Source organism: Saimiri boliviensis, chromosome 13 (genome assembly GCF_048565385.1).
Source record: "Saimiri boliviensis isolate mSaiBol1 chromosome 13, mSaiBol1.pri, whole genome shotgun sequence".
In the NCBI taxonomy this organism is placed as follows: Eukaryota; Metazoa; Chordata; class Mammalia; order Primates; family Cebidae; genus Saimiri; species Saimiri boliviensis.
This window is the reverse complement of record NC_133461.1, coordinates 21832430-21847971: the sequence shown is the minus strand read 5'-3', so window position 1 is coordinate 21847971 and position 15542 is coordinate 21832430. Positions and strand designations below refer to the sequence as shown.

Genomic DNA, 15542 nt, shown 5'->3' with positions numbered 1-15542 from the left:
GAATAAATGGGGTTTGTTGTTGATTGTTTTTGTTTCAGTAGAAATCAATCAGTGTAGTTAGAGAATACCATGTGGGGAGACCAGAATTGAACAGAGGGGAGGGAGGAGACTGCGCCAATGGGGAAAGGGATGGAGGAGAAGCATTAGCAAAATACCGGAGTAAAATAAAGGAACAGACCTTTAGGGACCAACTTGGAAATTAGCCTGACTTCTGGAGCATTGGTGTTGAAAAGAGTGAGTTGAAAATTAGGGGACTAGATTATGGAGGGCCTAGAATCTCAAGCCGTGGTGTTTAGAGTTTTTCCTAGAGGTGGTAGAGGTTACTTTTAAGTAGGGCAACCAGGAAATAAAGTTGATGCTTTGGGAAGATGACTGATGATGGTGAATTGAGTAGACTAGAGGAGGGATACAAGGTTTCTCCTTATGCCTTGACCACCTCTCTACTCTCACACAGCCCCCAACTTTTGCATTGTGGGTGCCACACCCTCCAGGTCTCTGCAGAGCCCTGGCCTCAGAGCTGTGGAACTATCCACGTCTGCAGTCCTGCGCCCAGACCGCCAAACACCAATGGAGGGAATCACTCAGGAGCGCACACTAATGCCTCTGCAAAGTGCTGGCTTTTCCAGCTTCCAGTGAACTCAGTGGGCAGTAGCTTCACATGTCTTTGATTTACTTCCTTCCCCCTTACCCTATAGCTTCCCTTCTAGACCCACCACCCAGCGCCAACCTTTATCATTTTTCTTACTGTAAGACGTTTGCTGATTCCCCCAAATTTGTAAGGTCATTGGTTGACATAGGGGAAGGATGATGTGTGGCTAGGGCCTTTTGGCTTGAAGCAGTGACCTGCTGGGAGTTGATCTCATTTTCCCTTCACTTGGCTGCTTTTTATGAGAAGCATCTTTGGTCAGAAGCAGCATTGATTGTACATAAACTCTAGGACCTGGCAGGGCTGGATATTTTTGTATTCGTTACCTCATTTAGTCTTCTTGTCAGTGCTGTGAAGTCAGTATCTTAATATACCCATTTTACAGTTATAGATGCAGTGTAGAGTGGCCACAGGGCACAGAATAAGGGTGAGAGGAAAGTATCCGCTTGTCACTATGGCATGAGCCCTGAGTCTGTCAGCTGACCACTCTCACACTCAGGTGCACACACGTTTGTATTTTTTCTGTGTGTGTGTGTGTGTGTGTGTGTGTGTGTGTGTGTGTGTCCCTCCCTCTCTTAGCTTCTCACTAAACATTTCTCTTCCGTGAAAAGAACCAGAGAAGGGATGGAAGTGAGAACTTAGAAATAATGATGAATTTGCGACAGTCCTGCTTATGTTGGATTCCAATAGCAAGGGGTCCCAGCAGCACACAGCTGGGGATGGACTGGACTTCTCTGGACTCTAGGAGAACACTTTAACTCTTGTCCTGCAGAAGCCAGACCCTTCCTTTAGTCCCTGAAGAGCAGTATATCCACGGGAGGGTAGACAGGCGCCCAGAGCCGTGAACTACAGCAGGAGTAACACCTTCCCGATTACTGTATTTCTCAGGACACACCCTAGCTCACTGGGCAGCCGGATCGCTACCATACACATTTACATTTCAGATGCAACCGTCAGTAGTTCACAAGCGTGGTTCAGCAGTGTATTACCAATCCCACACTTGTGAAGTTGGTCAGTTTTATACCGACACGTACGACTTACTTAGCTGAGTCTGATCTTTTTGATGACTTTGTAGATCTTAGTTCTATTATATAATATGGCTGCTCTCTCTTACAACTTTATATAACCACTCCAATTGATAACTGCATCCTGTATCTTCATTCAAACCATTATTACATCGAATAAAACAGCTGAAGGCCAAGTATATCACTAAAATCTTCTCTCAGAAATGCAATCTAGCCATTCATCCAAAGCCACCGAGTTTAGTCACATGACTGATTCAGTAATCCGAGTAACCACAATATGATCACGCTCCTCCCCCCTGTATTTTCTGCAAAGGTTCGCTGTCCTGAAAGGCATCACACAACTACCTAGCCCCTCACTTAACTTCTCGGACCCCACTTCTCACTTGTAAATAGCTGCATCCTAGGGACATTCTGGAGCAAATGCAAAGGGCATGAAATAACTGAGAAAGCCTGGCTTCCAACCTAGACCTTGGGCTCTGTACCCAGTTCTTCTTCCTCTGTAGCATGCCTTCCAGATCTAGGATGGGCCACCTGGGAAATGGACATTCCTTTCCCTGGCTGACTGCTTGTCAGGGATGTTGCCTGGGAAACCTTTCCCAACGCCAGTATTCTATGGTTTTATTGATCTTACCAAATTTTATTATATTTTGTTTAGAATTATTCAATTAATGTAACATTTTGATTTTTTATAGCCTTTCAGTACCATCAATCCCTATTCATCCATATTGATTTATGAAAGGAAGCATCACAGGGTATCTACAAAGTTTAATTGGCTTTTGAATTGTTTAAAACTTGACTTAAAATTTGGGTTTATAATCTGAATTTTACAATAAGTATTAAGCAGCCTAGCCCCAGCACTACTCACATAGTAAACATTTCTTTCACTGAACTTGCAATTAGCCAAGTTTAATCCAGAAAAGAAACTGGCCAACTGCCTATCTTGCTTTCCCACAAAACACCTCTTTGCAATTCCTACTGGGACCCAAGCACATCGGGCTCTTCAACAGCAGGGAGATGGGGAGAAGCCTACCGATGCTTTCTGCTTGTGTATTGTTCAGTATGTGTGTGTGTTCTCTCAGCTCACATCTTTCTTTTTAGTGTTAAATATCAAAGGAAAACTGTCCATACCCCTCTCCTCTGAGCCCCTGCTTCGTCTCTACCCGCGGCATGAAAAAAAGAAGAGAGACAGTTATACTATCAGAGATTGAAGCAGTGTAACAGTCGCAAAGACTTATAAGCAGAATTTTCCTTAACAATAATGAGGATGCCTGCGTAATTTTTATTTTCAGCTACAAGTTAAAATAATGCTTCTTAGATCAATTATGGGAATACCTGTAACTTCTTGAGAATTTTTAGTAAAAACAATCCAATTTATACATAAAGCAAATAGACTCATTTAATTGGAGTAGGATAAATATTAATGTGTCTTCATATACATATCTAAATATAAAAATAGTTAACTCAGGAAACTATAATTGTATCCTATACTGAATAACAAAATACTTGTATACAGTTAATGGGCAGATCACACGCCACATTTTGATAAAAGAGTCTTGATATTCACAGTGGATTATGTATAATATAAAGGAAGCTTAGAAAAAAGGATATTTATATTTTCATGTAGTAGAGGTGGAGAGTGAATATAGCATCACTCTCCTATCATGACCATGTGATTCTCACAGTTTGTGAAGATTTATTTCATTGTGTGCAGTGTCTTACAAATAGCCTGGACGACATTGTGCCACCTCTTCTTTATATAAACAGAATTAGGATCAGGTAGTAGAATTTTTGGCATCAGTACTATATAACTGTTGGTGAAGTATGCTGTTTCGTAGATTGGTTCTAAAAGTACTAAACTGGGGTAAACTAGCAGTACTAAAAATATTTCAAATGAAAAATAATTTTGTTATTCTCAGTACTTGTGACAGTTTTAGAGACAGAAGTGAATTTTGCCTTCAGATATACAGCCTTAGATCCAGTCTCAATAAGTCCTTATAAATAACTGATTAACTATTTTTAGGAAACATTTGAAAATAGCCAGCATGATGTTTGTTCTTACCTCGTTCTGAGCTTTGCGATATGTATTCAGTACTAGTTCTTGATAATTTGTTAACAAGGCGTTTTTAACACTTTGGACAGATGCACATACTGTTTTCAATCTTCACGGTTAATTATTCCATTCTGTATTTGATGCCAGAACACCCTGACTCCTAATCACCGTCCATTGTTGCAAGTCCATTATATTCTAACTGTTTGAGTGCTCCCATTGACCTTGAACTGACATTATAAGCTGTGTCTAATCTTTTCAGTCTATATTTCTAATGCTGCTTTTCTTTTTTTCCTTTTTTCTGATCCCTGTTTAGCATCACAATGGGGCTGCCTCTGAGCCCAGCAGCTGACTCGGCCCGCTCTGCGAGGCATGCCCTCTCGCTCATTGCCACCGCCAGACCACCCGCCTTCATCACCACCATAGCCAAAGAGGTGAGCGAAACTTCTCAATACGCTCCGTCTTCTCATTTAGAGGAATTATTTGATACTGTAAGCTGAGGGTTCGTATCCACAAATCATCTTTCCCGTTTGTTGTAGAACAACGCAAGTTAATAATTTAGTACTGAAATGAACACGTGTCTGTGTGTTGCACACCGAATTCCACGGTGTGGTGCCTTCATTACTTGTGCTTCTGTATTCATTTCTGTTCTCCAGCTTAATTCACTTGTAAATATTTGACAGTCATTTTTCAATCTGAATTACAGCAGGCATATGAAAAGTCATACAGTAAAGGTGTTCACGTATTTCACATATAAGTACCTACTTGTAATCAAAACTAAACTTACTTAGCACTGCTCTCCAACTGTAAACAAAAAATGTAAGTCATAAACTTGCTAATTGTTTTTCCTATTACTTGTCACAGATAAAGACTTGAATGCCAATTGATTCCCACGTTCTTAGTGTTCAAACTAATTGCCCACATCTAACTGAAAAACTAGTAAAGAACAATGAGCCAATTATGGGAACTTTCCTGTAGGTCTTAGGAGGAGGAGGAAAAGGAAAGGGTGATCAGCTCTTAAATATTTTTTAAGGTTGATTCTGCTTCAGCATGAATAATGTGCAGACTCAGTGTCCACAGGGTATGGGCTGTCTTTGAGTTGCTTTTCCTGTAGCTATGATGAATTTTTAAAATACTAAATAAGTACCTCTGAGTCTGCTCAGATAAACTGAAACCTATTGGGCCTATGTCTGCCCCAGAGCTATCCTTAATGGGCATGCTGTAAATATTTGTGCCGTAACTGGGAGGGAAGGAAAGAACGTCCTAATAGCAGTTTGTATAGGCTTATATGAGGCATTGAGGCTTTCAATTCATATCTAAAATAAATTTGTAGACTAAGGGTGTTCACGTATTTCACATCTAAGTACCTACTTGTAATCAAAACTAAACTTATTTAGCACTGGCTCTCCAGCTGTAAACAAAAAATGTAAGTCATAAACTTGCTAATTGTTCTTCCTATTACTTGTCACAGGTAAAGACTTGAATGCCAATTATTTTGTGCATTTTTCTAATAGTGCATAGTGTTCTAGTAAGGTTCCACTAGATTTAAAATATAGCTAGATTCAAATATACACATATATGTATTTATGTATTCTGTAGGTATTATATAGTTATACATAATGGGCGGATATGTATGTGGGTACAAATGGACAATTTTATTAGTCTTGGAAGTTTTTTTTTAAACCAGTTTTTCCCATCAGTGGAATATCTACAAGTCATAATATCAAATATACTGAATAAGCCTCACATTAGTGTTGACAGGTCCTTGTATTAATTGTGTTTTCAAACTTTTACACCATTTACATATGAGTATTTTTTTTAATGAACTGTTAGAATACCCATGCTTTGAATTCATTCTACTCCAGCTTTTGGTTGGAAAGGTAATTTAAAAATAACAGTTCACATTTATTACCTTTTAAAAACAAGTTTTCAGCCTCGTGCTGTGGCATGTGCCTGTAGTCCTAGCTATTTGGGAGGCTGAGGCAGGAGGATCGCTTGAGCCTAGGAGTTTGAGTCTAGCCTGGGCAACATAGTGAAGTGAAACCTGGTCTGTAAATATTAAATGAATGAAACAAAACACACAAGTTTTCCACCTCACTGTTCAATCTTAGAATATTAGAGTGAAACACTAAAGTATTTCTTACTATTATCCCTGACCCCTACTCCATTTCTATGCCTTCTATTCCATGGCTCTTCCCAGGCCAGCCCACAGCCTGTTAATATTCTTTCTCCTCTGAACTATAAAGCTTGCAATTGTATAGGGAAAATCACACTGAATTTACATTATTTGCCATGCTCATTGTTTTTGAAGGCATGTTCATTTTGATGTCCCAACTCAATTATAAAGCACTTAGAATAATTTATGGGACACAGTGAGTGCGGTTAAAGTATTATTTGCAGTTGATTCTCAAACGGTAAGGGAGTTAGGGGAACCAATCCCCCCGGCAGTCAAAAACCCACAAATAACGTTTGACTGCTCCAAGGCTGAACTACTGTTACAACGCCCACTGTTGACCAGAAGTCTTACTGACACCATAAACAATACATTTTTTATGTTATATATATTACATACTGTATTCTTACAATAAAGTAAGCCACTCATAAGGAAATGTCCTATTCATTAAGTGGAAGTGGATCATCATAAAGGTGTTCATCCTTGTCATCTCCACACTGAGCAGGCTGAAGGAAGAGATGGGATTGGTTCTGCTGTCTCAGAGCCAGAGGCAAAAGAAAATCTGAGTATAAGCAGAGTCATGCATCTCAAACCATGTTGTTCGAGGGTCAGCTGCACTATCATTACTTGAGAGCAAGGATCGTATCTCTTAGTTCCTGGGCATCTCCTAACTTCTGTCTATCTCAGTTCCATATGTACCAAATTCACAAGTCTTCAATATGTTTCTTTTTAAAAATGTTATGGCAGTGTTGTAGTAACGTCTCATAGAATGTTTAGGAACTTACAGAATTTTATTAGACAATACCTAATTGGGTTTTTATTATACTAAGTATTGTTTTTGCAGCCAAAATATATTCTGACTCACCCCCAAGAAGTTTACTTTTGTTTATTTTTTTTCTACAGTATTAGAAAATGAAAAATAAACCATGGCTAGAAATGTAAAACTATATCAGTGTCAATCATATCTACAGCATAGAAATGTTTTGTAGGTACACAGACATACGGCTCTTGCAGCAAATACCCAATCACAGCAGAATATGCACACTACAACTCTCGCACGAGCTAAAGGGGAAATTCTCAGAGTCATTGAAATTCTTATTGAAAAGATGCCTACGGATGTTGTAGATCTTCTTGTGGAGGTAAGAATATCCTGTTTTAAACAATATGTCAGCAATCTAAATTAATTATTCCAGTCAAGTAATATAAATCAGTGTCTTTATTTCCAGCATCTCTGAAAGAGATGGAGTGTGTGTGTGTTGTGTGTGTGTGTGTGTGTGTGTGTGTGTGTGTGTGTGTGTGTATGAGAGAGAGAGAGAGAGAACCAAAATTATTGTACCATTTCTGGAAGCCTTATTTAAATTTCCTTAAAAACCAATTTTCATGTTCATTCACCATTCACATGGAATTGGTCTGTATTAGAGTAACATGTAAAGGTTATGTTCCCTTTGACATCTTTCATTATAAATAAAATATATAATGTGTTGAATAAAGCTACCTATTATATACATAAATATGAATTGACTTTAAACAAGTCTGTTGTCTTTATTTTATTGCACTGTCCTTTCAATTTCTTTTCACAGATAAGAGAAAGGAGAGGCTGTAGTATACACATGATTTAAATTACTTTTGTTTTTATTTTAAATACTTAAATCAAGCTATATAGACTTTTTACTGGCAAATGAGGCCTTAGTTAATCATGTACATTTTGGAAAATTAAGTATTGGAAATTAATTTTAAATCTGTTCTTTTCTATAAAAGGTTATGGACATCATTATGTACTGCCTTGAAGGATCTTTAGTTAAAAAGAAAGGTCTTCAAGAATGTTTCCCAGCCATCTGCAGGTAAAGAAGCCTTCAATAGCATGTGAAATAAATAATTTTCAGTAACAAATAATTTTAAAAAGTTTTGGCATGGTTAGTAGTCTTGATCAATTAGCAATCTAGTTATTTATTAATTAATGCCTGCTTACTTTCTAAGACCATAGAGGCAGATTATAGTCAAAAACAAAAATATAGTAGAGTGGGCTGTTTAATTGGGTGATGAAGATATTTTGCTCAAACCTTAGAAAAAATGAGTAAGAACATTCATTGAGTGCGTCTGTGTTCTTATATTCATTACTCTAATTATTATTTACATTACAAAATTGAGTTAGGAAGCTTCTGGCTGTGGAAAGAAAATGTTCTTTTTAGCCAGCAGACATCTTTATGCCATGTTTTCACTGATAAAGTTTATTTCTAATACAAAAGCCAGTCTTTGCATTACATTCTCTTAAGTATAGATGTTTTTCTTACGTGAATGCAGGAAAAGAAGCCAAAAAAAGTTAAAAATTTATGGACAATATTGCATTTGTTAAGCGTAACTTTAAGAATTGTATATATGTAATTTAATAATCATATAGCATATACTTATTATGGCATAAAGGGTTTTTTAGAGCCAAAATGTAGTAACGTTATGTTTATTTTTCTTTCAAAGCCATTTTAAACTTGGTTCTCAAAATGTTTATAGATTGAGGTACATTCTTGTTAAAAAAGTGTTTTATCTTCATGCAGTCTGTAGAAATAGTATTTAAATCTATTGAAGATAATTGTTTTTGTAGAAAACAGAACAACCAGTTATTCATAGTTATATAACATTTTCCTTTTTAAGACAAGATCAATGATACTCTATTTTTGCTCATTTTTATAAATACATTGTAGTGGAATGCTTTATTTCAGCCTAGAGGTTTCCTGAGACCAATGGCATTACCTACTATGCAAACGTATTTCAGCACGTATTTGCTGAATTGATTGTACTCTGAACCTTTGCATATCTTTTTCTATATTTAAATAGACCTAGTATCCTAGTCTCTTTATTTTGGAGTTTCTGATTCATGCATCCCAAAATTTAAAAACATAAACACAAATTTTTAAAAAGATTATACTATAGCACACATGTCTACAGTTGCAGATTTTCTTATGATAGGGGTTCAGCAAATTAGAGTACAGCCGTGTTTTAACATTATACCCTGTGTTTGGTTTATGGTCTTATTAAGAATTGTATATATTAAATCTTTCACACAATTAATTGATTTTAAGAATACAAGTAGTTGTTATTTTCCTGGTCGATTGTTTTTTATGGCAATTTCTAAGTGAAAATATACTTTTGCCTGTCACTTCCTGGAGGTGATGAGGAAACAGTTTTATTAGGGCTTATCTTACTGATTGTTAACAGTGCTCCTTACAGCACCAGCCACTGGCACGTAAAGAAGCTTCCTGGAGTTAATATAAAAGTGCTCAGTGTTTGAAGGATCTCTTTTTCCCCCTTTGCTAGAAGGCTGTCTCCTCCACAAGCCATGTCCTCAGTCCCTAAAACCACCTTAGTCTGTTGTGTATCCACTTTAGTTTGCTATTGTGTGGTCACTGAAGAGTTAGGGTCTTGCTAGAATGCTAAGGAGGCATGTGACTTAACTGAAGGCTTAGTATAAATTTTTTTTCTGATTTGGCAGAAAGCAATTGTATTTTGTTTATTAATTTAATAACATTTATTGAACACCTATTGTGTATCAAGTACTAGCCAGGCCTGGGGAAACAGTGATGAATAAGATGATATCCTCACAGGGCATGAAGTCTAATAGGGAAGGTAATTATACAGACAGATGACTCCAGCTTCCGTGTCCTATGCTAGCATAGAATTACATACCAGGGACTGAGGTAGGCAATAAATGGAGTGCTTAATTCTGGGTATGGGAATCTGAGAAAGTTTCATGAAGGAGAAGGCATAATGGTAATATCCATGAAAAATGCTTTAATAAAAGTGGTTGCCAAATGAAGAGAGGGATTTGCCTTCCGAAGGAGTTATGGTAATGGAAAAGTGGTGGTGGATTCTGGAAGCATCACAGAAGAGTTGATGAGGAGGGCTTTACAGGATAATTAGAGGTCCGTCATCTTGAATTGCAGAGGGAACCAGACTGACAGATGTTTGGCCGCTCAGAAGCCTACAGCAAATTTGGTAAATGCTGTGTAGTCGAGTAGCTAGAACGTAGGTTAAGGATGGGAGTCTAGTATAGTGCCTGAGTATAGAGAGCTTTGAATTTCACAGGAAGGAGTTTGACTATTACAGCAGGTCCTTGAAAAATGTCATTTCATTCAACGTAATTTCATCATAATGTTGATGAGAAAAAATAATTCTCAGCTGGAGCCACTGTCTGTGTGGCCTTGACACTTTCTCCCCGGTCAATGTGGTTTTCTCTGGGTACTCCAGTTTCCTCACACATCCCAAAGATGTGCCCATTAGGTGAACTAGCATTTCTAAATGCCCCTGCCCTGAGCGAGAGCGTGTGGTGTGGACACGAGCACTCTACCATGGGATGGCATCCTATCATCCTAGGGTCATGGGTGGCTGGAGTCTCTCTCAGCAACTCTGGGCTGGTTCTGCCTAGTCCCCTGAGTTGCTGGGAGAGACTCCAGCCAGCCGTGACCCTGAACTAGAATAAGTGGGTAAACAATGATCTTAACTTGTTTTTGTCACTGGTAGGTGGAATTCTTTCCTTGCTTTGTATCAGTCGCAAAGCAGGAAAAAAAGTCAAGCGAGCTTTATTCCTGGCCAGGCCTGTAGGAGGAAAGAACTGTTGGTCTAAAGACACCCTCTCCCTGAAAAAATAGAAGTCATGCTGCTTTTAAGGACTGGGGAGGGAGAGGAATGTTAGCATGCGCGGCGTGGGCCTCCAGATGCACAGGCTCAGTGCATAAATGTACGTCTTCCTACAACCCATGACACAAAATGCGAGGTGTTCTTTGGCGGGGAGGGAATTTTAGTATTATAGTGATAATGTTAATGATGTAAAGGCAACTAGTGGTCACTTGTTCCAGTTTGCACCACTTGGGGATCTTATCTCCCTCTGGTATCTGGTCAGGAATGGAGAAACTGTGGTGCTATTGGGCCATCTGGTTTCTTTACACAGCTGTGCCAGCAAATAAAGGGCATAAATAAAGAAAAACAGAAAAAGAACTTTTTCAGTTACTTCATCAGGGTGGCCCTGGTGAAATTTTTATTAATCTTTCTTAAATGTATGTAGAGCTCAACTTTATTTCAGTGTTTAATATTGGAAGTGTTTTGGGTCCTTCTAAGTTTGGCGATGTTTTGGTGACCAGAAATGTGCTGTAGAATCTTAACGCTGTTTATATCGATTAGCCTGTGGTACAATTGATTTCATTATACATCAGTTTTCAGGAACATATTAAATCCTCACATTAAGTGAGGACTTACTGTATTTGACAGGCAGTAGACAGAAAAGGTTAAGCAAAAATGTGTAATTCTTCTACCAGTTGATATAATTTTATGAAACATCAGATTTATAACAAAGTTATTAAATTTCATAGATATTATTAAGATTGTGAAGATAAAGGCCACATAGGCCCATTTATTTGTGAGTCAGCACATAACCTTAAAAGGATGATTAACAATATAAGCTTGTAGCTTATGCTAAGTGTGAGTTGCAACAGATGATAAATTATAGAGGACTTAAGAGAACATGGGATCTCCAAAGTTTTATGGGTCAATGCCATTCCATCTATTGGCTGATTTTTACTAGGTTAATAAATGAACAACAACAAAGATAACGTATCAGTAGGAGTTAAAATTATTTTATTGAATATCTGCCATGTCTGGAGCATTGTATTCTGCTAGGTGCCTTATAGCACTTGAGACTTCTGTGTACAAAATGCCTTTCATGAAATGTGAAACTCCAAAGTCAATGGCATGAATATCTGCGGTTCAGACATGTGATGTTTGTTTTTAAAATCTTTAGTTTTGTGTTCTTTTTTATCTTTCCTTCCTTTTACCCTTTTTAAAATATGCTATGGGTTTTATTGTAGACTAACCCTATAATATTGCCTATGCCGGAATTTAGTTCCTGTGGTTGATAGATCATTAAATGGTGTGAAACTTCATTTGTGTTCTTCATAAATGAAATATTTAGGGATGCATCCAGCAAATTGCTTATGATTTGGGTATTCACACATTACTAGTTTTCTGCGGATCTCTCTAATAATAATGTGAAACCCCAAAATTATAAAATATTAGCTAATATATATTTCAAAGTATTATGTAAGTATAAAAACTATAAGATGACATTAGTTTCATATCTGTAAAAAGGTAATAAATTTTTAATCAACGTTATAAACATGCTCTTAACATCTAAAGTTGTATTAATTCAATTAAGAGCTAATACAGTATCCTGAAGTCATTGGGTGTTTAAAAACAGAATGTATTCTGACTTAGGATATACATAAAATTAACTATTCTCTGTGAGTCCCAAGATAAAATAGCATTATAGAATACTGAATAATCTTGAGTTTGGGTTTTTTGATTTTATTTTGTTGTCTAGTTTTTTCACCTTCACCTTTGTAATTCTTATGTGCACCTGAGTTTTCATTTTTAGGTTCAGAGTTTTAAAACTCTAATGTGGTAATTTTTCTAAGATTTTTTTATTTTGATAGTTATTTATCAGGTTACAAATTAAGATTTCCATTTTATTAAAGTGGAGGTTATTAATGACTTAATGTATAATTTAATGAATGGTACATTCAGTCACAAAATTATAATGTTAACTGAATTTCTTTATTCTGTGATATCTTCAAAACATACTTAAATTTTAAGCTGTAAATTACGAATCTGTTGAAACCATTGATACAAAAAATTTAGTTTTAAAAATTTTGTTTATATAATAGCTTTTCCATCAGGTTTTAAAACTTTTTGATGTCTTCTGTTTGAAAACAGAAATGGATTAGAACACATGCCAGTAAAAAATGATAAACATTCTTTCTGTATCACTGACTGAATCTCACTTGTTGATATTAAAACATGGGATCATAGCAATGCATAATTAATAAGATAATACATTTTTCATCTACATAGCACTTTGCGGATAGCTAAATGTTTTCAGACGTATTCACAAGCAGATTAAAGAAGGCATTATATAAATGTAAACATTTTTGGAGAATTAGATTATATTTATTAGTTAAGTGACCAATAGAGTTTTAACTCCAAGATAAAACCCTATCCTTCTTATTATTTTTTTTATATCTAGCTTTTAACCGGTATGTATCCATTTTTATGTGCACGTATACATACATACACACATACTTACAACACCCACTTACCCTGTTCCATAAAGTATTTTAAACAGCTTTGAAAGTGAATATCATATGTAAAAAGAGTGAGGAAATTGGAGCAAAGGTAAAGTAAGAGTAGGAAAGGGAGACAAGGCCAAGGTGAGAATAGAAGTCCTCTGTATTTGCCGGGGGTGAGCCACAAATTTGTGTCTAAACCTTTTAGGGACCACTGCGCAAAGAAAAGCTGACTTCTCTGAACAGTCATCCTGCTGAGCTCTTCCGTTGTGCCGCTTGTGTCCAGCTCCATAGAAATCTATCCTATGTGCACTGTCGCGGTCCTAGAATAGTCTAGAGCTCTCTTTAGGACTGAGGTCAACATGAAATTGCAGGTTTCCATAGAGAAGACATAAAATATATGTGTAGTTTATAAACCAGGTAGTTTTAAAAGATTCCCTGATCATCAAGAACATGCTAGGAAGGAGCTCACACAATGGAGTATTAAACAAAGCACATTCAGTGCCAATTAGCTGAAAGAACTGAGGAAGCAGATAGGAAGGTGAAATTTAGAGACATGCAGAGTACTTGCTCCCTGTCAGGCACTGGGGAGAAGAATGATCTCAGAGTATTGTTCCCAGACTGCCTTCAAGAGAATGACCTGATTTCTAGGCTCCACCTGAGAGCCACTCCAGCAGACTTTCCTGAAGCCTAGCAATTTCATAGCCTCCCCTGGTGATTCTTATCAACACTCAGCTTTGAAAACCAAGTACTCTAGTAATCCAAAATCAAGAAAAACAAAACCTGAATCATTGTTCTTTTTGGCCAAGTTGTGTTACCTAAAATCTTAAATCCTTGGATGTTTATTCTTTTATATATTGAATAAACTTGGAATTTCTAAGGAAATGCCTGAACATATTCCTTCAGCCCATGCATTCCAAAGATGCACCCTGAGCGGCTTGCCCTTAGACAGTGCCACAGAATGCCTGCTGAAGACTTTAACTGCAAGTTTCATTCATCAGGTGCTATTTAAAACTCAGTTGAGAAACACAGAGTACTAGGAAGCTGGTTTAGAATACACGTGGTCCATTCGTTCCTCAGAGTATTCTAGTTTACATCCCTAGATTGAGTGAAATCGTCTGAGAGCTGCATGTTTGGCTTAGGCTGTCAGGTCTCCTCCAGGGTTTCCTTGCCTGTGTTCCTCTTTAGCATCGGGCCTGCCATTTGCAAGGAGGCACCTTCCAAGGGAGTGGGAAGAAAATGGAGGTGCCATTGTCTCAGGGCTGTCACGTCGATGCCATTTGGTACATTGTTTAGTGTCCCTTCTGTGAAGACTCCATCTGGACGTTTCTTTTAAATCTGGATGACAGCCCATTTTTGTTTGTTTTCCTGAGGAACCTTAAATGTGGTGTTTTTTTTGTGTGGGTTTTTGTTTGTTTTTTTTTTTTCCCTGTTTAAGCAGTGTTAATTTTAAAATTTGCCTTGGTCATTAAGCAGCTCAAATCCAAATTCCCTGCTTATGTCTAGGAAGTTACGGCTTTTGACTCCTGTATTTCTTTCCTCAACATCATACCTCCATCTCTGTCTTCCTTGTCTACCTTTTTAATAGATAGTATAAGCTTCCCTCTGTCCTTTATGTTGTGTATGTGTGTGTGTGTGTGTGTATATTATATATGTGTGTATGTACCTAAGTATGTGTATGTATGTGTGTATATGAAATACACACTTTTATTTCAAAAGCCATGAAAGTAAAAATAACCATTCTTATAAGAATAATACCAGCTATGATTAGTTTCTAAAATAAAAAAGACTTTTTTTGTATTAGCTGAAATACCTTAGATCTTCCTGGAGCCGTTTATATAGCTATAGCTATTTTTCTATAATAAATCCAGTAAAAGTTATAAAAATCACACACTATTAACTGGCTGTATTAACTTTATAGTCATAGCTTTAAATATTTCCTAATTCACATTTTACTTTCAGGGATATTAATAATGTAGTGTCATCTACTAATAATACAAGAAATTTGCTTAGATTTCAGTGCCCTTGAAAAAATATAGCACACTCATCCTTCAAAACACAGTTATACAAAGTAGTTCTTCTGTTATATTTTTCATCACTGTAACAAATATGGCTGTATTATTATGTAGGAGATAAACTGCATCCATTTTAAAGCACTAACATATTAGCCACAAGACTGCTGCAGCACTGAGTTAGTTTTATGTTTATGAATAAGTAAAATAGGAAGCACAATAAGGTAACATTTAAGAAATGAATCTCCGTAGGTTCTTTCTCAACTGGGCCTTGGCTTTGTCTTTAAGTGTCCTCAGTGATCTTCAAAAAGGCATCATCCAGCACTCTAGATAATTATTGTTAGAGGGTTCTGAGTAATTTACATTTAATTGCCTGAACTATAAATAATACAGCATCCTCAGTTAAAAATACCCTAGACGCCAAGAAAGTAGAACTGATTCCTTTCAAGGACTGGGAGGATAAACATGACTGAAGTTTCTTCAGAATTGCTTGTTAAAATTTCGTTGCAAGTTGCCATGTTACTGGATTCAGA

General features: G+C 37.0%; 1 protein-coding gene across 4 annotated transcripts in view; it reads left to right on the top strand.

The window, feature by feature from the left end:
- The window catches only part of WDR7 (WD repeat domain 7), a 372789-nt gene that overhangs the window by 275195 nt on the left and 82052 nt on the right, over window positions 1-15542 (top strand). For all 4 annotated transcript variants that reach the window (XM_003926047.4, XM_003926046.4, XM_074383362.1 and 1 more), the window contains 3 exons: window positions 4035-4152; window positions 6881-7030; window positions 7650-7732. In XM_003926047.4, coding sequence (XP_003926096.1) covers window positions 4035-4152; window positions 6881-7030; window positions 7650-7732 — 351 coding nt within the window. The remainder of the gene's footprint in view (window positions 1-4034; window positions 4153-6880; window positions 7031-7649; window positions 7733-15542) is intronic.